General features: G+C 39.7%; 1 protein-coding gene across 1 annotated transcript; it reads left to right on the top strand.

Moving 5' to 3' along the window:
• The first annotated feature begins 1,187 nt into the window (after positions 1–1,187).
• LOC139556471 (guanylate-binding protein 1-like) lies at positions 1,188–24,745 on the top strand. Its single transcript, XM_071370457.1, has 11 exons — positions 1,188–1,646; positions 3,277–3,481; positions 5,781–5,908; positions 6,162–6,271; positions 17,013–17,203; positions 17,606–17,848; positions 21,474–21,754; positions 22,979–23,191; positions 23,331–23,433; positions 23,653–23,846; positions 24,306–24,745. Exons 2-11 carry the CDS (start codon positions 3,286–3,288, stop codon positions 24,522–24,524), a joined length of 1,878 nt encoding a protein of 625 aa, XP_071226558.1. The 5' UTR covers positions 1,188–1,646; positions 3,277–3,285; the 3' UTR covers positions 24,525–24,745.
• The last annotated feature ends 150 nt before the right edge of the window (positions 24,746–24,895 follow it).

The following is a 24,895-nucleotide window of genomic DNA, read 5'->3' as shown; positions in this document are numbered from 1 at the left end:
CTTTTTTGGTTACTACATGATTCCGTATGTGTTATTTCATAGTTTTGATGTAGAAAATAGTAAAAAATAAAGAAAAACCATTGAATGAGTAGGTGTTCTAAAACTTCTGACTGGTAGTGTAGATCAACGTTTTTTCTGTTATCGAATCAACATTATATCAGCCTTTTTCAATGCAACAAACCAAAACAAATCTAACTTTGCAAGATTGAGTCTGCGATTTTGTTGTAGGCAGAGCCAGAGTGCAACGTAGTACAATTATATTGCGGGGGACGAGTGGATGTTCAATAACTTCAATCACTAGTAGGTAATACACATGATTGAGGAATACTACAGTGTGTAATATTGTATGCTACAGTGAGTACTACACATGATTGAGGAATACTACAGGGTGTAGTATTCTACAGTATACTGCAAAATTATATTGTAAGTACTACACATGATCATGTGACTATAAATTGTGTAGTATAATATTCTACAGTATACTACAGTTTACTACAGTATACTGCAAAATTCTATAGTAAGTAGTACACATGATTAAAGGATACTACAGTGTGTAGTATGGTATGCTACATTTTACTACAGAATTATACAGTAAGTACTACACATGATCAAGGGATACTAAAGTGTATAGTATTGTGTTCTACAGTATACTACAGTTCACTAAATAATTCTATAGTAAGTACTGTAATATTCTGTAGTAAACTGTAGTACTTTTTATGTGGGGTGGCCTGATCAATATAAGTGGGACCATTTGAAATCGCAAAACTTGTGCAGCACACCGTACACAATCACCCTCTGGGCCACCATAATCACAACGTTGTTCAACTGGTTGTTAAGTACAGTACCTGGATTATTTTTCACAAACACAAAATACAATTAATTCAACCAAATTACAGTAAAGGCTTCTCCTTCACATGAACAGAAAGCTACTTGCACAGTATAAGCTAAGGTTTGTTCCACAGGTAGAGTTAAGCACTGATTTGCAGTGTTTATATGAAAACATCTGTCACGACTTCCGCCGAAGTCGGCCCTTCTCCTTGTTCGGGTGGTGTTCGGCGGTCGACGTCACCGGCTTTCTAGTCACCACCGATCCATGTTTCAGTTTCGTTTTGTCTGTATTACACACACCTGGTTTCAATTCCCCTATCATGTTCCCTATTTAACCCTCTGGCATACATCCGTTCTGTCCGTGATTGTTTGTGTCGTTAGTGGTTGTTGTATGTGCTAGTGTGTTTGTTATTATTCCTATGTGGAATTTTGCTTGTTTTTTGAGTAAACTCCGTTGTGTTGCTCAACACCTGTGTCCTGCGCCTGATCCGCTACATATCTGCACACAATCGCTGACAACATCTGATATTTTATGATGTGCTCTGCTACCTGGTTGGACTTTATATTGTAAAACTAAAAGAGAAACTATATCAACCACAATCCAATAACAAGATGCATCTTCTGGCACATAACGATTAAGGGGTGGTTTCCTGAACAGATGTCAGTCCATTACTGTGTGCCAGGAAACCACCCCATGTGCTTTCTTGGAAACGTGAGTTTCAGTTTCAATATTTCAAGATTTTTATTGTAGCCAACAGCTCATTAGAACTCTGAACAATACGCATACTGCACAGCTGAAGCTAAGCTCTGGTCTACAGGTAAGATCTTCTTCACTTCATTTATTTGTAATTAGTTATTTGAAAAATATTAGATCCTAGATCTTACCTCATGTTTGGTCATGTACAATGCAGTGATAATATATACTTTGCAGAGATTTTATTTATTATTGCAACATTGTAATTTCTTCATCTCTGCTCCGGTTCTAACTTCAAGGTGACATTTTGTGTGAGCATAAATTTGTCCAGAGTTATCAAAAATAACCATATTTCAAATACATGGGGAGGCATATTATAATATTGCATGTTCCAAATACTTCAACTCATTTACAGCGCCTTCAGAAAGTATTCACACCTTGATTTTTACAAAGTGGGATTAAAATGCATTTAATTGTAATTTTTGGTCAACGACCTACACAAAATACTCTAATGTCAAAGTGAGAAAAAAATGTTTTACATAAAAAAAATTTTTTTTAAAGCAAAATGCTAATATAGTATCTTTATAAGATAAGTATTCAACCCAGAGTCAATCAATATATGTTAGAATCACCTTTGGCAGTGATTACAGCTGTGAGTTTTTCTGGGTAGGTTTCTAAGAGCTTTTCTTTAACTGACTTGCCTAGTTAAATAAAGATGAAATAAATAATCTAAAAAAATTATAATAATAATTTCAGGTCTTGCCATAGATTTCATGCAGATTTAAGTCAGACCTGTAACTCGGCCACTCAGGAACATTCACTATCGTCTTGGTAAGCAACTCCAGTGTAGATTTGGCCTTATTTTTTAGGTTATTGTCCTGCTGAAATGTGAATTAATCTCCCGGTGTCTGGTGCAAAGCACACAGAATCAGGTTTTCCTCTAGGATTTTGCCTGTGCTTAGCTCCATTCCATGTATTTTTTTATCCTGAAAACTCCCCAGTCCTTAACCATTACAAGCATACTCATAACATGATGCTACCTCCACAATGCTTAAAAATATGGAGAGTGGTACTCAGTAATGTGTTGTATTGGATTTGCCCCAACATAAAACTTTGTATTCAGGGCAAAAAGTTATTTGCTTTGCCACATTTCCTGTAGTATTACTTTAGTGCCTTGTTGCAAAGAGTATGCATGTTTTGGAATATTTTTTATTCCGTACAGGCCAAAATTCACTGCTTGACTGAGGGATCTTACAGATAATTGTATGTGTGGGGTACATAGTCATAAATCATGTTAAACACTATTATTGCACACAGAGGGGGTCCATGCAACTTACTATGTGACTTGTTAAGCAAGGTTTTACCCCTTAACTTATTTAGGCTTGCCATAACAAAGGGGTTAAATACTTATTGACTTAAACTTTTTATTTTTTAGTTAATAAAAAAATAAACATCATTCCACTTTGACAACATGGGTTATTGTTGATTCCTATGGGGTGTAATTCAATCTCAATTTAATCAAATGTAAATTCAGGCAGTAACACAACAAAATGTGGAAAAAGTCAAGGGGTGTGAATACTTTCAGATGGCACTGTACCAGTATGATAAGGCATACCAGCATAATAAATCACACATCCTGTATTACTGCACTGGGAGGATGTTGTATTTGTCTGATCCCCAAACAAAATAAAGAGCATTTATTTGTTGTGTTTATATTGTTATTTGTTTGTGTCTTTGCCCGTGTGTTTCTATAGGACAAAGTAATGGCAGGCCAAACAGTGTCCATGAAAGGACCAGTGTGTCTAATTGAGAACGACAGTGAAGGGAAACTGTGTGTGGTCCGCAGCGCACTGGAAACCCTGAGCCAGATTGAGCAGCATGTGGTAGTGGTGGCAGTGGTCGGCCTGTACCGCACCGGCAAGTCATACCTCATGAACAAACTGGCTGGGACGAACAAAGGTGGGCACATTAATTATTACCTTAATTTATTAGCTAAATCAATATATTATTCTACACTGGTAGTAGGCCTGGTTAGTAATTATTAGGGTCTGACAGGCTACAGTATATAGCAAATTTCCTTAGATGCTTCAGAAAGTACTGTAGAGGCTCTGCTTACAAGTTCTTACGCACAGGAATTTGAAACTCTACAGCTGCTCCATCAGCATCGACATATGCTTTCTAAAATCAACATTGATTTTGTTTTGCTGACAACACTCTCAAATCCGACACCATAATAAGGCTGTAAGACATTTAGCGGTGTTATGTTCCCCAAATACAACACATACAGTAGCTACTGATAGTCTCTAGGTTTTCCATGCATTAAATGACTTTGTGAGATTTCCGCAGCAAATGGAATATTTGCACACAAATACTTGCACACTTCACTGAATTCGCCCCAGTAGTTTGCACTTACAAGGAACACAAACCGGCTGCGCGCTTGCGCCATCGTGCATAAATTTGTTTTGTCCCCCCACACCAAACGCGATCACAACATGCAGGTTAAAATATCAAACAAACTCTGAACCAATTACATTAATTTGGGTACAGGTCGAAAAGCATTAAACCTTTATGGCAATTCAGCTAGCTAGCTTGCACTTGCTAGCTAATTTGTCCTATTTAACTAGCTTGCTGTTTCTAGCTAATTTGTCCTGGGATATAAACATTGAGTTGTTATTTTACCTGAAATGCACAAGTTCCTCTACTCCAACAATTAATCCACACATAAAATGGTCAACCGAATCGTTTCTAATCATCTCTCCTCCTTCTAGTCTTTTTCTTCTCTTGACTTTATATTGCGATTGGCAACTTTCATAAATTAGGTGCATTACCGCCACCGACCTCATTTGTCTTTCAGTCACCCACGTTGGTATAACCAATGAGGAGATGGCACACGATGGTGCACACGCGCAGACGGTTTGGGTTCCGTGTTAGCCCTTGGCAATGCAGACGCTTGTTGGCGTGTGCGAGCAGTGTGGGTGCAATAATTTAATATAGATTTCTAAATTTATTTTGCGACGCAGCGGTGTAGTCAGCCTGTTACTATATACCGTAGATCAACATATTATCAGCCAATTTTCAATGCAACAAACCAAACCAAAACAAATCTAACTTTGCAAGACTGAGTCTACGATTTTGTTGTAGGCAGAGCCAGAGTGCAACCGAGTAGAATTTATATTGGCGGGGTAGCCCACAAGCTGACTTTCAATCACCAGGGAGTGAATTCGCTTTTCAGATCAGAGTGCAGAGCCGTGTGTGTGCACATTTGTCGATATTCTTTGCTAGTTAGCGAGTTACTAGCGCAGTTATAGATAAGTATAGGTATGCAATGGGGAGTTACTGCTTGCTACAAGAGCACAAAACATGTAGGCTACATTTCAAGCTGTCTTTGAAAAGCCAGTCAGGTAAAAAGCTTATGTCTTAATTTAATGAGCAGTGTTGTATTTTAAGACAGGTTTAAATATGCAAATAATCCGACATTGTCTAATTCTTATTCATTTTATTTTGTAAAGTGGTTTCTTGCATCATACAACACAATACAATGTAATTTACAGTGTCCTATTTGGCCCATGGTGTTACAGACCAAGTAAAAAAGTATTAATTAATGTCAAGCCCTTCTATCAGCATATCGATTGTGCTACCAGGGCTGGTAAAACCCTGGATCATTGTTATTCTAACTTCCGCGACGCATATAAGGCCCTCCCCCGCCCTCTTTTCGGAAAAGCTGACCACGACTCCATTTTGTTGCTTCCAGCCTACAAACAGAAACTAAAACAAGAAGCTCCCGCGCTCAGGTCTGTTCAATGCTGGTCCGACCAATCTGATTCCACGCTTCAAGACTGCTTCGATCACGTGGATTGGGATATGTTCCGCATTGCGTCCAACAACCACATTGACGAATACGCTGATTCGGTGAGCGAGTTCATTAGAAAGTGCATCGGCGACATAATACCCACAGCAACGATTAAAACATTCCCAAACCAGAAACCATGGATTGATGGCAGCATTTGCGCGAAACTGAACGCGCAAACCACTGCTTTTAACCAGGGCAATGTGACCGGAAACATGACCGAATACAAACAGTGTAGCTATTCCCCCCGCAAGGCAATCAAACAAGCGAAGTGCCAGTATAGAGACAAAGTAGAGTCGCAATTCAACAGCTCAGACACGAGGTATGTGGCACTATTACACTTCATTCAGCTGCCTCTAGCCCAAAGGTAAATGTGCTAAAAATGTTTTTCTATTATCCTCATTCCTCAAGGTTTTGCCCTTGGAGCCACAATTCAGTCCCAGACTAAGGGCATCTGGATGTGGTGTGTGCCCCACCCAATAAAATCAGACCACACCTTGGTGCTGCTGGATACAGAGGGGCTGGGGGATGTGGAGAAGGTGGGAGATTAAGGTTATACATTTAACATATTTACATGCAAGGCTACTACTGTAATAATTAGAGGCTCTTCATTGTCAAAATATTGTATGCAATGAAAATGTATACAGTACATATAAAACATACAGCAGAGTAAAGGCACATTTTAGAAATTATACAAACTTTAAACTTTTTCTCCTTGAACTTTGAACTACTCCCTGACTTTATTTCACTCATCACTCCAGTAACACCTAACTCATCTTTCTGTGTTGACAGGGTGATGATAGTAATGACAACTGGATCTTTTCCCTGGCTGTTCTTCTGAGCAGCGGCCTGGTGTACAACAGCATGGGCACCATCGACAACTACGCCCTGGAGAAACTGCAGTATCCTTCAGCAGAGATGGGGAAGGGGAGATAGTGCCCAGAGCAAAGGGTCGTTTTCTAGCCTGGTCCCAGATCTGTTTGTGCTGTCATGCATAACAATGGAGTTAGGAGTTGGCAAAAAAGCATAAACAGATCTGGAACCAGGCTATTGTTTTTCTGCCACTGTAATGAAAAATAGCAGTAGCTGTGGTAAGGTTTGGGTGACTTTAGGAGACTTAGCTTTGGAGACTTGACATGGCAGAAAGCTGAAAGGGTTACAGGCCACACCCTCAAACTAGATATTATGCCCTTTGCAACCTGGTGGTGTTATACTATTCAATACAATCTCACCCAATGTAGACAACAAATATGTTTATTTTTGTAGCTCACTGCATACATTTCTACAAAAGAAATCATGGGTAACACACAAGTTGCCGCTATTACTATGTAGCTGACACAGTAATAACTGTTAACAACATGGTAGTTACATACGTTTTTACAAAGTAATTACATGGTACTGTAACAAGATTGTTGCAGAATCAGTTATTACACAATTGGAAGCTTATTCCACATATGTAACTACTGATGTTATTACACATTCTCTTGATCCACTATGTAACTAATATTTTGTAATTACACATTTGAAAGTCATCTGTGAATTACCATGTTAATAACTCAAACCAAAATGTGACCTAGTTACATGTAACTACAAGGTGCCACTACCACTGAATCTGCATGTAATACCAGGGTTAATAAATAGGCTAGGACCTGGTAACAACAATTGTAACAATGCACTCCCTGTTATTAACTACCGGTCATTTTCAATTAGTTTATTTCTGTGTTTTGACCTGGCTCAAAGGCTATACCTAATCAAGTGTAATGTAAGAACAATGTAGTTATATAGGATATACTGGTAATTATCATGTATCTACCCAGTAGCAAGCAACTTATAGTAAAGTGAAACCCAGTCGGTCTTAACTTTTATAATTACTACATGTATGTAGTAACAATCTTTACAGACAATAGACTAACCAGGAGAAATTGAGACAGGAGAACATTTACCTACATTGAACTTTATCAACCAACTCTCTAATTAAAATGTTGTTACAAGGGATATACATGTATTTACAATGTACTTATCCAGGAGCAAGCAACTTGAAGGTGCAATATGGAGATTGCTGAATTTCAGTTTGTGACAACACAAGCAATGTATAGTATAGACAATCATCTAAACCGTTGTGAAATATCTTTTCACTAACAAAAAATATTGTATTTTCAGCTGGTGTATAAAACCGAAAGTAAAAGTCGCAAAAACAAAACTTTGGGTCACCCACTAAGTTACATAGTGCAGCTTTAATATAAAGTGAAGTGAAATGTTTTATGACTTTGTAGTTACAATGTAACAACCTTTGCAGACAATAGGCTAACAAGGAGAATTAAGGAGACAGGAGAACATTTTGACTTTTCTTTAGTGGATTTGACAAAGATTCATATTCAAACCATTCAAATTCAATTCCCCATTTCAGACTCAATGCAAGAACTATTAGTAAAACGTACTAACTAGTTAGTAAAATGTAATAACACAGGGTGGTAAAGCTAGCTAGCTAGAATTTTGCTAATTAATGTTAGCTAGAAAGCAAGTTACTGTAAGCACTGGCACAATGTCAAAGCGTTTTCTAACTTGGTCAATAAAGACAAAATCGTCATTAAAGTTATGAAACATTTAGTTAACAATATTATTTCACTGTTTTGAGACTTACATAACAAACCTTTATTAACACAACAAATTAAGAGACAGAAATAACATGTGGCTCCTATTTTGGCTACAGAGGAGCTTGTGAGAGGTGAGAGGTCAGTATGACGTCACTTCCTGGTGAACTCACTTCTACAAAATCGCAAAAAAATAAAATAAATAAAATAAAAATAAAAATAAAAAAGCGAGCTATTGGATCACTCCAATATGGTATCCTTCCAATATGGTATCCAGCTACACACTGTGTGAAAAACAGCAGTGTAATATAGCTGAAAAGTAAGTTTCCAAGGAAAACTGAGATAGTTACTGGAAACTAGGATAGTTATCGCCTGTACTGTAAAGTAGTACAACAGAACTATAGTAAACACAGCTACACACTGAAACCCTCAGTGTAATAGAGTTGAGATGTGAGTTTCCAAGGGAAACTAAGATAGTTACTGTTTTACTGTAAAATAGTACAACAAACAACTATTGTAAACCCAGCTACACACTGTGTGAAAACAGCAGTTCAATAGAGCTGAAGAGTGCATTTCCAAGGGAAAACTAGGATAGTCACTGGAAACTAACATAGTTACTGTATGTACGTAGCCTACCGTAAGTTTAGTAACAGAAAAACTATAGTAAACCCAGCTACACACTGTGTGAAGAACAAAAAACAGTAATGTAATAGAGCTGTCAGTTTCCAATTAAGGGATAGTTACTGTCTGTACTGTAAAGTAGTGCAACAGAACTACAGTAAACCCAACTGAAACCCTCAGTGTAATAGAGCTAAGATGTGAGTTTCCATGGGAAACTATGACAGTTACTGTCTGTACTGTAAAATAGTGACAGAACTATCTCAACTCAGCTCTGAAAAAACAACACCAGTGTAATCTCACTATGGTGAGGCTAGCATAAACTCAGACCAACAGTGTAAGATTACTGTGTATATAGTGTGCAATACTGTATGATAGTATAGAATGGGACATACAGCATCAGCCTTAGTCTCATACATTATCTGAAGGAGGAGTCGTGGAGTGTGAACTGCTTGACCATGAAGGGGCAAGGCATTCTACCTCACACACGTTTATAGCTTATTTCTTGCTTTATACGTGGGGATTCAGGTTGACAGGACATAAGGAAAAGTGTGTTTATAACTGTGCTTCGTCCTGCAATGGTCACCTCTCGTTAAGCTAGCTACTTTGCATAGCTCATTCACCGTGGAACACGCAAGATGGCTGCATCCTGTGAGAGATGAAAACGTGATGCGCCTCACGACACCTAGCTCACTCTCAGGGGAGAACTGCAAGTCCACCAGAGCGAAACATACACAGTCTCCCGATCTTGCAGGGTAGGCTCGGTCCCCGGATCCGAAGGCTAAAACCGGGAGGGTTGGTGGACAGACAAGTCACACAGACAACTAAGACAAACCCTCAGCGCCGCCAATACTGCTCGACCAAACCAAGTATCGCCCAGGTTGGTACACTCTGTCACAAGTAATAAAAACAAGGACCAAACCCAAACGAGATGGCACAAGCCAAACCAAACCGAGTTGGGAGACAGCAGAGCCGTATTGGAGTGATCCAATATAGTGCTACATAACTCATGAAACATTTTTGTTTGCGATTTAGTGACTGACATTGTACGTTTGCACATTCAAAATAAGAAGCCAGAAGAACGCTGGGCTGTCACCAGGAAGTGACATCACACTGACATCTCACACTCTCCTTTGAGGCCAAAATGGAAGCCACATGCTATTTCCAAAGACAGTACAGTATGAATGAAGATAGGCAGAAACTGCTTCTCCAGTAGAAATCCCTGATCACCCTTGTAGGCGATGTCATGGCGACGTTGGCTAGCTAAGCCACAGATAGAACAATGAGACGGATATTTCACCGGATGTATACATGTGAAGCATCCGCTTGGTGCTTCCACTCACTACCAAATATAGTGGTGAGAGGAAGCTCGGTAGTGGGTGAAGATGGAGCGAGATGGATTTTGGCCGACATTCTGCAAATGTTCTTATCAATGAAACATTTGATCTCTATTAGTGCTGACCCCATTTAGTCGACTGTTCTATTGTTTGGTCGATAGGCTGTTGGTCGACCGATATTTCTTTAGTCGAGCAGTAGCAAAAAATAATAATAAATCATGGTGTATTTTTATTTTTATTTTTTATTTCACCTTTATTTAACCAGGTAGGCTAGTTGAGAACAAGTTCTCATTTGCAACTGCGACCTGGCCAAGATAAAGCATAGCAGTGTGAACAGACAACACAGAGTTACACATGGAGTAAACAATAAACAAGTCAATAACATGGTAGAAAAGAAGAGAATCTATATACAATGTGTGCAAAAGGCATGAGGTAGGCAATAAATCGAATAATTACAATTTAGCAGATTAACACTGGAGTGATAAATCATCAGATGATCATGTGCAAGAAGAGATACTGGTGTGCAAAAGAGCAGAAAAGTAAATAAATAAAAGCAGTATGGGGGGTGAGGTAGGTAAATTGGGTGGGTAGTTTACAGATGGACTATGTACAGCTGCAGCGATCGGTTAGCTGCTCGGATAGCAGATTTTTAAAGTTGTTGAGGGAGATAAAAGTCTCCAACTTCAGAGATTTTTGCAATTCGTTCCAGTCGCAGGCAGCAGAGAACTGGAAGGTAAGACAGCTTTCTGATTTCGCGCCAGTCTGAGTGGACTAATCCATTGTGGAGGATGTGGGGATGGTACAGTCCATCACTCTAAGGCATGTGCTACTGAAAATATATATGGTTAAGGACAATGGTGCAATATTAATAAAAACAGCATTATTTTATAACAAATGCACTTTCTCCTGCGTTTGATAGTGGTCGCTGTCTGCGGTTCTGAAACATCAGTGCGCTGTTAAATTGGTGCCTTTTCCTAGACTATGTTGCTATGTGCATAATAGCAACGTTAACAAGCAGATTGTTCTCAACACCAATGTGGCGGATGCAGAAGCGCAGTCAGAAGACGAGAAAACAGCCCTTGCCTTGTCTAAGAAAAGTGAGGAGAGAGGAAACCCCAACTTAATTTGGTCTATAATCAATAGCCTAACTTTTAAATGTGCCTGACTTCATAAATCATCCATATATATATCTACAGAAATAAGACAGATCCTTCTTGTGTTTCCTGTTTGAGTGTTTGTTTAATAGCCTACTAATTCAGTGAGCTCCAATCCTCACACAACCACAACATGTCGGATAAACAATTTCACAAATTTGACTGTTTTTAATATTTGCTATGCTGTAATACAAGGGTTGCACTTCTTTTTTTGTTAGAACAGCCTCTCTGGTATTACTTATTATTTATTTTGTGTTCCAAATTGTCAGAAAAATAACCCTCCTTTTTCTTGATCTCTTTCTTATTGTTATTATTACTACTATTATTGTTATGATCATCATTATAATAATAAGTAGCCAATTACTTTTAAACTCAGTTTTTCACAATTCCTGACATTTAGTCCTAGTAGAAATTCCCTGTCTTAGGTCAGTTAGGATCACCACTTTTATTTTAAGATTGTGAAATGTCAGAATAATAGTAGAGAGATGTCACGACTTCCGCCGAAGTCGCTCCCTCTCCTTGTTCGGGCGGCGTTCGGCGGTCGACGTCACCGGTCTTCTAGCCACCGGTCTTCTAGCCAAGTGCTGCCTCACTTGTTCTTTGGGCATTTGTTTTTTTGTGATGCGGTTGCGTTTTGTTCTAAATATTGCCTCAGTAAAGTGCTTTGTCCACTCATCTCTGCTCTCCTGCGCCTGACTTCCATACACCAGCTACACCCACCGTATGACAAGAGAATGATTTCTTTCAGCTTTTATTTCTTTCATCACATTCCCAGTGATTCAGAAGTTTACATACACTCAATTAGTATTTGGTAGCATTGCCTTTAAATTGTTTAACTTGGGTCAAACGTTTCGGGTAGCCTTCCACAAGCTTCCCTCAATAAGTTGGGTGAATTTTGGCCCATTCCTCCTGACAGAGCTGGAGTAACTGAGTCAGGTTTGTAGGCCTCCTTGCTCGCACACGCTTTTTCACTTCTGCCCACAAATTTTCTATGGGATTGAGGTCAGGGCTTTGTGATGGCCACTCCAATACCTTGACTTTTTTCCATCCTCATGATGCCATCCATTTTGTGCACCAGTCCCTCCTGCAGCAAAGCACCCCCACAACAACGGTTGGGATGGTGTTCTTCGGCTTGCAAGCCTCCCTTTTTTCCCCTCCAAACATAACGATGGTCATTATGGCCAAACAGTTCTATTTTTGTACGATTTTTGTCCCCATGTGCAGTTGCAAACCGTAGTCGGGCTTTTTTTATGGCGGTTTTGGAGCAGTGGCTTCTTCCTTGATGAGCGGCCTTTCAGTTTATGTCAATATAGGACTTATTTTACTGTGGATATAGATACTTTTGTACCTGTTTCCTCCAGCATCTTCACAAGGTTCTTTGCTGTTGTTCTGGGATTGATTTGCCTTTTTTTGCACCAAAGTACGTTCATCTCTAGGAGACAGAACGTATCTCCTTCCTGAGCAGTATGATGGCTCCGTGGTCCAATGGTGTTAATACTTGCGTACTATTGTTTGTACAGATGAACGTGGTACCTTCAGGCTTTTGGAAATTGCTCCCAATGATGAACCAGACTTGTGGAGGTCTAACAAAAAAAATCTGAGGTCTTGGCTGATTTCTTTTGATTTTCCCATGATGTCAAGCAAAGAGGCACTGAGTTTGAAGGTAGGCCTTGAAATACATCCACAGGTACACCTCCAATTGACTCAAATTATGTCAATTAGCCTATCAGAAACTTCTAAAGCCATGACATAATTTTCTGGAATTTGCCAAGCTGTTTAAAGGCACAGTCAACTTAGTGTTTGTTAACTTCTGACTCACTGGAATTGTGATACAGTGAAATAATCAGTCTGTAAACAATTGTTGGAAAAATTACTTGTGTCATGCTCAAAGTAGATGTCCTAACCGACTTGCCAAAACTATAGTTTGTTAACAAGAAATTCGTGGAGTGGTTGAAAACCGAGTTTTAACTTCTTATGGGCAGCATCCGGTGAAATTGCAGAGCGCCAAATTCAAAATACAGAAATAGTCAAATTAAACATTCATAAAAATAGAAGTGTTATACATCGGTTTAAAGATTAACTTCTTGTTTACCCAGCCGCTGTGTCAGATTTCAAAAAGGCTTTACGGCGAAAGCATACCATGCGATTATCTGAGGACAGCGCCCCGCTTACAAAAGCATACAAACATTTTACAACCAAGTAAAGGAATTACAAAAGTCAGAAATTGCTATAAAATTAATAATTTACCTTTGATGATCTTCATATGTTTACACTCTCAAGAGTCCCTGTTACACAATAAACTCAGTTTTGTTGGCGCATTTTGTTCAGTAATCCATTGGCTCAAAGGCGGTCACGACATGCAGACGAATACATCCTAATAGTACCGGTTAAGTTCGTCGAAACATGTCAATCGATGTTTATAATTAATCCTCAGGTTGTCTATTGTCTAAATAATTGATAATATTTCAACCGGACAATAGTGTCTTCAATAGAAAGGAAAAACAACGAACGGCGAGCAATCGGTCACGCGCACAAAACAGCTCTGGTTCATTCTGCATGCCACATAGAAAATGGTCTCATTCTTCCTTGTTTTTCAGAATACAAACCTGAAACAATGTCTAAAGACAGTTAACATCTAGTGGAAGCCATAGGAACTGCAATCTGGGCCCTAACCCAACAGATACTGTATAGGCATTCAATAGAAAAGTACCCATATAAAAAATATCCCACTTCCTGGATGGATTTTCTTCAGGTTTTCGCCTGCCGTATCAGTTCTGTTATACTCACAGACATTATTTTTTGGAAACTTTAGAGTGTTTTCTATCCAATACTACCATAGGATATGCATGGTAGTGCATATCCTAGCTTCTGGGCCTGAGTAACATTCATCCAAAATTCTAAATACTGCCCCCTACCCAAGAGAGGTTAATGACTCCAACCTAAGTGTATGTAAACTTCCAACTTCAACTGTATATAGGCTACTGTATCAATCAGTAATTCATTAGTTCATATCATCACACAGCATACGAGTCATTCATGCTTTGAAACGCAATCAAGCATTTTAGCTTTAAAATTAAATAACAAGCGACCTTTGAATAATTAGCGTAAACAATAAATAAACCGTTCCATTTCGGCAATTGCATTCACGAATGCATACAACTGTTTTTAGTCTTTGCTATAGTAAAGGATTTACAAAAAATAAAATAAACGTGCCAACAGACTGGTAGGCTTTTAATTCATTTATTTTATTTAACTAGGCAAGTCAGTTAAGAACAAATTCTTATTTACAATGACGGCCTAAGAACAGGGGGTTAACTGCCTTGATCAGGGGCAGAACGACAGCTCGGGGATTCGATCTAGCAACCTTTCGGTCACTGGCCCAATGCTCCAACCACTAGGCTACCTGCCACCAATTTAGTGTTGTTTACATTGTTCTAAACGGTCAGGAAAAGTTATATTGTAATCTAACAGCACCTGTTTGGCACACATAATATCTACGCAGCGCTTGCTCCTTTCCTTATTTAACTTGATCTCCAGTATTTTCCACAACTAGTCAAATTTTTTCCACACATCTGACTTCCCCTTTACCTCCTGAGCAACCAGTGAACATTCCCCCATTTAGAGTTTATTTGTCACGTCCTCTGCATCCATTTTGCTGTCAAGTGTGTTATCATGTTCAGAGTTTGTTATAACCAATTTAGTCGTATGACTATGATATGCTATGATGTGATATCTCACAAAGAGAGCAAGGTTTGAGGAAATAGGGGATATTTTTCCGAAACAATTGAGGGATTTCGGTAACAAAACATTTCAGTCAAATGTCTGTAATTATGTTGCCGCTTCAGCAACACGGTGTTACGAGAATTATGTTCTCAATGTTCATAAACCATTTCAATTAAACTACTCAGGATTTGTAAGATTCTGGTTGACTGAAACAGACGGAGGCCCAGCTATGATAGTCAACATGTTTATTCACGAGAGCGCTAGTCCGTTGTACAAAATCATTCATTTTATACTGGCTCCTTACGCACTTACATTCACACACAAACAGTAGGTATCCTACGCACATACTGTATCACTACCCAGCCGACAAAGATTAGGGAGACCGTGAGAAGTACTCCCTGTCCTCGCCCAAGATTAGGGAGGCCGTGAGAAGTACTCCCTGCCCTCTCCCAAATCTCTCAGTGGCCCCTAGCCAAGGTCGGCACCGAATTTTGCTCAGACAGTCTGTGTTTAAGATACTATAAAGACATATTGTACAGATATATTGTTTTACCCTAATTCTGACTAAAACTACACATATCATTTATTATAATTTTACTGACTAAAACTACACACCTCATTAATAATACTTTTATGATCCTAATCAATTTCATACAGTTATAAGGTTTCAGAGTGGAATTATTTCATTCTTTCAACATTTTAATTACTTTAACACACGGACAGCACCATAAACACTGTTAATGTTCTGAGGAGGTCGATGTAGCAGAGAGGAGAGAGAGACAACGGGTGCTAGTCACACAGTCACTCGCTGCCGTTTTTTTTTACACAGCGCAGCAAGTCTGAGCCCGGCCTGGCAAAATCATATCAATTGCGGTCAGACTCCCTCTAGTCATTTATGTGTCTTAATGATTTCATCAAACAGAGCTCTTAAAGCTTTATACAAGCTCAGTGCATATAGTTGATTTGATTAAACCACATCAGATGTGTCTATATATGGAGAAATACATGTTTAAAAATGTCAAACAATCGATTGGTTGAAAGAACAGACGACTCTCGGTCGACCAAGATATTCTTGGAGTCGGGGACAGCCCAAATCTCTATACAGTTTTCTGTTTACAAAGCTATAATCTGTTATGAACAGAGTGTACAAATCTTTGTGTAATTTACCCTTTGTCAAGTTTTTTCAATTTGCATTGTTTAGAAGGAGTGCAAGGGCGAATTGAGTTATTGCAGACGTGCACTTCACAGAGAAGGCGTTCCCTAATGGAAAAATTTAAATACGGTGAACACTTTGGAATTACCTACATTTCTGCATAAATTGGTCCAAAAATTTGATCTGATCTTCATCTAAGTCACGGCAATAGACACAGTGTGCTTAAACTAATAACACACAAATTATTGTATTTTTCTTGTCTATATTGAATATTTTGGTTTGAGTCATTAACATGGTAATTTACAGGTGGCTTTCAAATGTGTAATTACAAAACATTAGTTACATAGTAGAACAAGAAAAAGTGTAATAACACATGTGGAACACAGTAATTACACAGGTGGAATAGTGTAATTACACATTCCTTGCTCCAATTGTGTTATAATTAATTCCACAACACACCTATTACCATGTAATTACATGGTCAAAGTCTATTTAACTACCATGTTATTAATGTGTTAGTTACTTAGTAAGAAGGGCAACTTAATGTAAAGTGTTACCAAATAAGGTTCTAAATAGCAGTACCCTGTAGAATTTGGTCACAGCCTCAGTGTGGGGATCATAGAGAGATAGAGATCACTACATAACCAGTTTTTGCATGGACATTGCCATTGAGGACTTCCACCATTTTAAAGTAGTCAACTGGGTATGACTTCCTATGGGTTAAGAAAGGACCACACAATTCCATCCAGGTCATCAGGAGGGGTCAGCCAATTAATTATACTCATGAGCAAACAGTCCATAACTGCAGGTGACAGTAACTCGCCAACCTTGGCTTTATACCTATTCAAACAACACTCTAGGTGGCAGTATGTACCCTTTCAATTTGTTTACCAACTCATAGAAGTAGTAATGGGAAAAAATGTACTACTTCAAAATGGAGATGGCTTCAATGGCGCTGCCCATGCTCTCACAGATGCCATGATGGGACAGAAACAAAGATGTGTCATCTAACTAGGTCTATGGTGTGGATATGTCTGGGTTATTGTCCTCAACACCGCCCCCTAAAGCTATGTGACAGAACTGACAGACCTCATTAAGGTGAAGTCGGTTGAGGGAGACGTTGATGAATCTGCAGACTATGTCCGTTTCTTTCCGTCTTTTGTGTGGACGGTCAGAGATTTCGGACTAGATTTAAAGCTTGATGGAAAACCCATCACAGCACATCAGTACCTGGATAATGCTCTTAAACTGAAATCAGGTGAGAATACTACAGATGGATTAATGATACTGAATATATGGTACTTAAAGTTCTACTTAAAAGGACAGTTCATCCAAATTACCAAATTACATTTTAGTTTCTTTACCTCGCAAGCAGTCTATTGCCAAGGTAAGACAGCAATCCATGCTTTGGTTTTGTTTACCTGGCCACTGTTTCCAAATGCTAATTTGTTAATATCAATGGTCCATATATTAGCATTTTTTACATTTCATGTCCAAATCATCCTAAAGTGTCTTCAATTGATTGTGTAGCTCAATTAAGTTACTTTAAGATGATTTGGACAATTAGCATTTGGAGACAGTGGCCAGGTAAACAAAACAACAACATGGATTGCTGTCTTGTAATTTGTTCTATCTGTTCATTTATGTAATTTTTTCGAAGGTACTAGCAAGAAGATTGTTCAATACAACCTGCCTCGTGATTGTCTGCGGAAGTTCTTTTCCCCCCGCTGGTGTTTTGTCTTTGAACGACCTGCCAACTCTGAGAAAATGAAACGCATGGAGGAGTTGACAGATGCTGACTTGGAACCCTCCTTTGTGATGCAGTCCAGAGACTTCTGTGACCACATATTTAAAGAAGTCAAGACTAAGACCATGATAGGTGGCCTGAAAGTCACTGGTAAAAGTGAGTATTTAATCTATTATATAGGTGTGAGAAAATACAGTGTGTGTCTATTGGGTATAATTTAAAATATTCCACTACAACTATTTTTTTCCAATTGTGCTGCTGCTACCACAACTACCATGTATACTTTTACCTCATTATTACTACAACCTCGATATCTACTACCATACACTGAGTATACAAAACATTAAGAAAACCTGCTCTTTCCACGACATAGAATGACCAGGTGAATCAAGGTGAAAGCTACGATCCCTTATTGATGTCACTTGTTAAATCCACTTCAATCAAATCAAATCAAATGTTATTTGTCACATGCGCCGAATACAACAGGTGTAGACCTTACAGTGAAATGCTTACTTACAAGCCCTTAACCAACAATGCCATTTTAAGAAGAAAGTATCTTCAAAAATAAACTGAAGTAAAAAAATTAATTAATAAAATAACAGTAGCGAGGCTATATGCGGGGGGTACCGGTCCAGAGTCAATGTGCGGGGGCACCAGTTAGTCGAGGTAATTGAGGTAATATGTACATGTAGGTAGAGGTAAAGTGACTATATATGGATAATAAACAGAGAGTAGCAGCAGTGTAAAAATGGGGGGTTGCGTGGGGACAATGCAAATAGTCCAGGTAGCCATTTGAAGAAGCTGTTAAGAAGGCTTTTGAACCTAGATATAGTGCTCCGGTACCGCTTGCCGTGCGGTAGCAGAGAGAACAGTCTATGACTAGGGTGGCTGGAGACCTTGGCAATTTCTTCCTCTGACACCAACTAGTATACAGGTCCTGGATAGCAGGAAGTTTGGCCCCAGTGATGTATTGGGCCATACGCACTACCCTCAGTAGTGCCTTTCGGGGACTGAGCACGCACCCCTGAGGGGCCCCTGTGTTGAGGATCAGTGTGGCAGATGTGTTGTTACCTTACCACCTGGGAGCGGCCCGCCAGGAAGTCCAGGATCCAGTTGCAGAGGGAGGTATTTAGACCCAGGGTCCTTAGCTTAGTGATGAGCTTTGAGGGCACAATGGTGTTGAATGCTGAGCTGTAGTCAAAGAATAGTATTCTCACGTAGGTGTTCCTTTTGTTCAGGTGGGAAAGGGCAGTGTGGAGTGCAATAGAGATTGTATCATCTGTGGATCTGTTGGGGCGGTATGCAAATTGGAGTGGGTCTAAGGTTTCTGGGATAATGGTGTTGAGGTGAGCCATGACCAGCCTTTCAAAGCACTTCATGGCTACAGACATGAGTGCTACGGGTCGGTAGTCATTTAGGCAGGTTACCTTGGTGTTCTTGGGCACAAGGCCTATGGTGGTCTGCTTGAAACATGTTGGTATTACAGACTCGGGCAGGGACAGGTTGAAAATGTCAGTGAAGACACTTGCCAGTTGGTCAGCGCATGCTCGGAGTACACATCCTGGTAATCCATCTGGCCCTGCGGCCCTGTGAATGTTGACCTGTATAAAGGCTACGGAGAGCGTGATCACACAGTCATCCGGAAGAGCTGATGCTCTCGTGCATGCTTCAGTGTTGCTTGCCTTGAAGCAAGCATAAAAGTTATTTAGCTCGTCTGGTAGGCTCATGTCACTGGGCAGCTCGTGGCTGTGCTTCGCTTTGTAGTCCGTAATAGTTTGCAAGCCCTGCCACATCCGACGAGCGTCGGAGCCGGTGTAGTACGATTCAATCTTAGTCCTGTATTGACGCTTTGCCTGTTTGATGGTTCGTCGGAGGGCATAGCAGGATTTCTTATAAGCCTCCCGGTTAGAGTCCCGCTCCTTGAAAGTGGCAGCTCTACCCTTTAGCTCTGTGTGGATGTTGCCTGTAATCCATGGCTTCTGGTTGGGGTATGTATGTATGGTCTCTGTGGGGATGACGTCATCGATGCACTTATTGATGAAGCCAGTGACTGAGGTGGTGTACTCCTCAATGCCATCGGAAGAATCCCGGAACATATTCCAGTCTGTGCTAGCGAAACAGTCATGTAGCTTAGCATCTGTGTCATCTGACCACTTCCTTATTGAGCGAGTCACTGGTTCTTCCTGCTTTAGTTTTTGCTTGTAAGCAGGAATCAGGAGGATAGAGTAATGGTCAGATTTGCCAAATGGAGGGCGAGGGAGAGCTTTGTACGCATTTCTGTGTGTGGAGTAAAGGTGGCCTAGAGTTTTTTTTCCTCTGGTTGCACATTTAATATGCTAGTAGAGATTTTGTAAAATGGATTTAAGTTTTCCTGCATTAAAGTCCACGGCCACTAGGAGCACCGCCTCTGGAGGAGTATTTTCTTGTTTGCTTATGGCGATATACAGCTCGTTGAGTGCGGTCTTAGTGCCAGCATCGGTTTGTGGTGGTAAATAGACAGCTACAAAAAATATAGATGAAAATTCTCTTAGTAAATAGTGTGGTCTACAGCTTATCATGAGATATTCTACCTCAGGCGAGCAAAACCTTGAGATGTCCTTAATATTAGATTTTGTGCACCAGCTGTTATTGACAAATAGATACAGACCGCCACTCCTTGTCTTACCGGAAGCAGCTGTTCTATGTTGCCGATAGACCGAAAATGCCGCCAGCTGTATGTTATCCATGTCGTTGTTCAGCCACGACTCGGTGAAACATAAGATATTACAGTTTTAATGTCCCGTTGGTAGGATAGCCTTGATCAGAGCTCATCCATTTGGTTATCCAATGATTGCACGTTGGCTAATAGGACTGATGATAGAGGGGGATTACTCACGCATCATCGGATCCTTACAAGGCACCCCGACCTACATCCCCGATATTTCCATCTCTTCTTCATGCGAATGACGGGGATGTGGGCCTTCTCGGGTATCTGAAGTAAATCCTTCGCGTCCGACTCGTTAAAGAAAAAATCTTCGTCCATTACGAGGTGAGTAATCGGTGTCCTGATATCCAGAAGTTAATTTCGGTCATAAGAGACAGTGATAGAAACATAATGTACAATCAGTGTAGATGATGGGGAGGAAACAGGTAAACAGGGATTTTTAAGTTTTGATGCAATTGAGACATGGACTGTGTATATGTTCCATTCAGAGGGTGAATGGGCAGGACAAAATATTTAAGTGCCTTTCAACGGGGTATGTAGTCGGTGCCAGGCACACCGGTTTGTGTCAAGGACTACAATGCTGCAGGGTTTTTCACACTAAACAGTTTCCCGTGTGTTTCAAGAATGGTCCACCACCAAAAGGACATCAAGGCAATTTGACACAACTGTGGGAAGCATTGGAGTCAACATGGGCCAGTATCCCTGTGGAATGCTTTTGACACCTTGTAGAGTCCATGCCCCGACGAATTGAGGCTGTTCTGAGAGCAACTCAATATTGGGAAGGAGTTCTTAATGTTTTGTACGCTCATTGTAACACAACAACCATCCACCACTAAAATCACAACCACAACTACCTTTCACCATCACCACTTCCACTAACAACATCTACTACTACTACTACTACAACCACCATCATTACCACTAAAATCACTACCAACATCACTACTACTACTGCTACTACCATCATTACTACTACAAACACTACCACCATCACTACTTAAACTACTACATCCACCACCATCACTACTACTACAAATACTACTGCCAGATGTGCTGAGCCCCATTTTTCTGATGCAGTGCTCGGGAACCTGACAGAGATGTACGTTGACATGATACGGAGTGGGCAGGTACCCTGCCTGGACAATGCTGTGGTGGCACTGGCCCAGATTGAGAACTCCAGTGCCATTGAAAAGGCCAAGGCCTACTACCAGCAGAGCATGGCAAAGCTGGTGGTCTTTCCCACTGAGACCCAGCAGCAGCTGTCTATGGTTCATGCTTCCATGGAGAGGGAGGCAGTGGCCATCTTCATGAATAGTTCATTCAAGGATGAAGACCAGAAGTACCAGAAGGAGCTCATGGTATGGGAATATATTATATTCATGGGTTGCACATTGCATCACAATATTGTCATTAAGGTTCTCTTCGGGACTGAGTGGAGTACTACGAATCTATCTAGATGTACTAAGGCTTTTCTAAAGTTAGCTAGCTTCAGTTAGCTTCACATTCCAGCTCAAGCTTCATCCATGTTACGAAGGTGGATATTGATTGTGCACCAGCCGCTTACCCGAGCGTGTTCAAGCCAGGCTTGTTAGTGCGCGTTCATGTCACACGTGGCAACATCAATCCATGGGCGAGTCAGTGCCACATTTACATTTAGGCCGAAATCTCTTCTGCGTGAAGTTGCAAATGTTTCCTGTTATTACAAAAATTGAATGCGTAATGTGATAGGCATTTTAATAATATTATTTTTAACATAAAAAAACATTGATTAATACAATATTTAATCAGTCGTCTTCCTCAGCTGAAGAGGATGATGACACAATCTTTTTGAGAGGGATGGAATATGATTTCATTGGTCTTCAACTCGCAACATACACTTCATTCAGGATAAATGGAGTTAGCCCATGGACTTAGATAGAAATTGCATCTGTCCCATTTTGGCATCTGTTAGCAATGCTAACATTAGCAATGCTAGGTATTTTTGACAAACTTTGCTAGGTAATGGTAACATTGCCATCTGTCTAAAGTAAATTTGATGACATCATAATGATGACAAAGTTGTTTCTTACTAATTATTGCATACATTAGCAATGTCAATGTATTTCCAAGCAACTATAGTGTTATTTAGACGAAACAATCATAAGCCTTTAATGACTGAGCACTACTCGACTTTCGGGAGTCACTGTGGCTACGGCGTCTTTAGAATGTTCATAACAATGGCATGATGTGATGGAGGTTTAAGATCCAAAACAATTATTTATGACCATCGATATAAAATCCAATTTACATATACGTTAAACGCAAATGTGTTGCATGAGGGGAGAAAAATGTTTTGGCTATTTTGCAAAGAGCAAACTGTTTTCAAAGTTCAGTTAACTGTTTTGAGAGCATGGAACTTTTTTTCCCAAGACGCTCCAAAATAAAAACTTTCATCCTCCCAAATGCAACACATGTAATCATAATAGTGATTACATTATTTAATTCTGTTAGACAAAAGTATGTCATAAACATCACAGTGGAGTTCAAATACATGTTTGGACCTAACCTCTTTTCTCTAACCAACCACTCCATGTTTCTTTTAGAAAGCGCTTCAAGAAGTATATTCGACAATCTGTGAGAGAAACTCGCAGGAATCCCAGAGGGCATGCACGCACATCATCGAACACATATTTGCTCCCCTAAAGGTCCAACTTACGAATGGTTCCTACATGACCCCTGGAGGATACAAACACTACTGCGATGACCTCAAAATGATGACCAGCGAATACAGATCAACAGGAGGCAAAGGAGTGAAGGTATGTTGGACTTGCATCTAACACAACCTCACTGATTGGTCAAAATGGAAGACTGGTGCCGTGTGTATTGGAGGTTGAGGTTCTGTTCTTATTGTCTCTTATCATGTGTGTGTGCGTACATACATGTGTGTGGTTCTAGGCTGAAGAGGTACTGAAGAAGTACCTGAATGACAAGGAAAGCACTGGTCAGGCCATCCTGTCAGCAGACCAATCTCTCACTGAAGCTGAGTTGAGGGCCGAAGGTGAGGACCTGTGTTGGAATTATCCATCCAGTAAATGCGAGTGGCAAACGGCAATCTTTGCAACTTTACCTTTAATAAACGTACAAGGGTTGTGTACTATGGTTTTCCTAAAATCATTTACCATTACAGACGAGGAAAATGTAACCCATTGTGTTGCCCAAAATGATATAAATATATAAATGAAATACAGTTTCTTGGTTTTGCTCTCTCTCTCTTTAGAGGAGAAAGCGAAAAGGGAGGCGTCTGAGCAAGAGAAACGAACCATGGAAGAGCAGATCAGAGTCCAGGAATTGCTGATGGACGATCAGAAGAGAACGTATGAAGAGCATAAGAAACAGCTGTTGGAGAAGATGGAGGCTGACAAGGAAAATGCTAAAGTAGAGTACAATAGAGTTCTGGAGGCCAAACTCAAGGTAGGAACTGTAATAATGGAGACCAGCAGGCAGTATATTGATTTTGGGTTAAGGGATAGTCCCCTCAAAATACCTAACATGATTTTCCAAAACAGTCTTTATTTGACAGTTTTGTTTACAGTTTGTCTGCATTTTAGTCACCTTTTGCACTTTGAATTTGTTTTCTATTTCACAAAGTTTTGTAAGATTTTGTTAGCCTCACAGCCTAATAACTATGATACAGTATTTTTGTTGTAGTAACTGCTTGGTACTTTTGATAGACTTGATTTGTGTTTACTGTATTGTAAAGTTATACAGCATTAATATACATATATTGCATACTACAGTAGCAAAGTATTTTTTTCATTTGCAAGTGACATTTTTCATTGGTAGTTGGTCGTACTAATTCAGAGGACAAGAATACAGCTCAATACAGAGGTAAAATGCTTTTAGTGATCTAAGCAATGTTGGTCATTTCAGGAGAAGGAAGACCTCCTCAAGGAAGGGTTTCATTGCAAAGCACAAGAAATGGAGGAACAGATTAAGGACCTCAGGATGGAGCAGGAGGAACAGGAAAAAGCTAAGCCCTCAATATGGAAGCAAGCTCTGGATAACATTGGAACTGCTGCTCTAATGATTCCAGGATGGGGAAAATTAATTGGAGTTGGTATGAAAGTTGGGTCACATTTCATGAAATGAAGGTCCTTTAGGGGGGGATGATAATATACTTCCAAAATATAGTGTTTCACCACCATGTCCACTTTCGAGAAAGGTGTGGATAAATTCTCAAATTTTTTACCTTTCAATCATTAGACTGAATACTTTAAATTAAGCACTCCGTTCAGAAAGTGTATTTATTTAGTTTAATGTTTGTTAAGAAGGCATAAAAACAATAAAGAGTATTTTTTTTTCAAGGCAAATTAAGGAGTGTTCCTTTATTGAAAAGATTTATCAGTACCTTTAATTTCATTCATTTGCACCAAATATAATAGAATAGTATGTACATTGGGATGTTTGTAATAGGCTCAGTGTTAGTAAGGGCTTTATTTGTGCTCACAACAAACACTTTC

Source organism: Salvelinus alpinus, chromosome 27 (genome assembly GCF_045679555.1).
Source record: "Salvelinus alpinus chromosome 27, SLU_Salpinus.1, whole genome shotgun sequence".
NCBI classification, from domain to species: Eukaryota; Metazoa; Chordata; class Actinopteri; order Salmoniformes; family Salmonidae; genus Salvelinus; species Salvelinus alpinus.
This window is presented reverse-complemented; position numbering and strand designations above follow the sequence as displayed.

Bases quoted from the DNA above. Each gene is read 5' to 3' on its own strand.
- LOC139556471 (XM_071370457.1), top strand. From the start codon at position 3,286: ATGGCAGGCCAAACAGTGTCCATGAAAGGACCAGTGTGTCTAATTGAG. The intron at 6,272-17,012 runs GTATCCTTCAGC...CGCCCCCTAAAG, and splicing joins TACGCCCTGGAGAAACTGCA to CTATGTGACAGAACTGACAG. The intron at 17,204-17,605 runs GTGAGAATACTA...ATTTTTTCGAAG, and splicing joins TGCTCTTAAACTGAAATCAG to GTACTAGCAAGAAGATTGTT.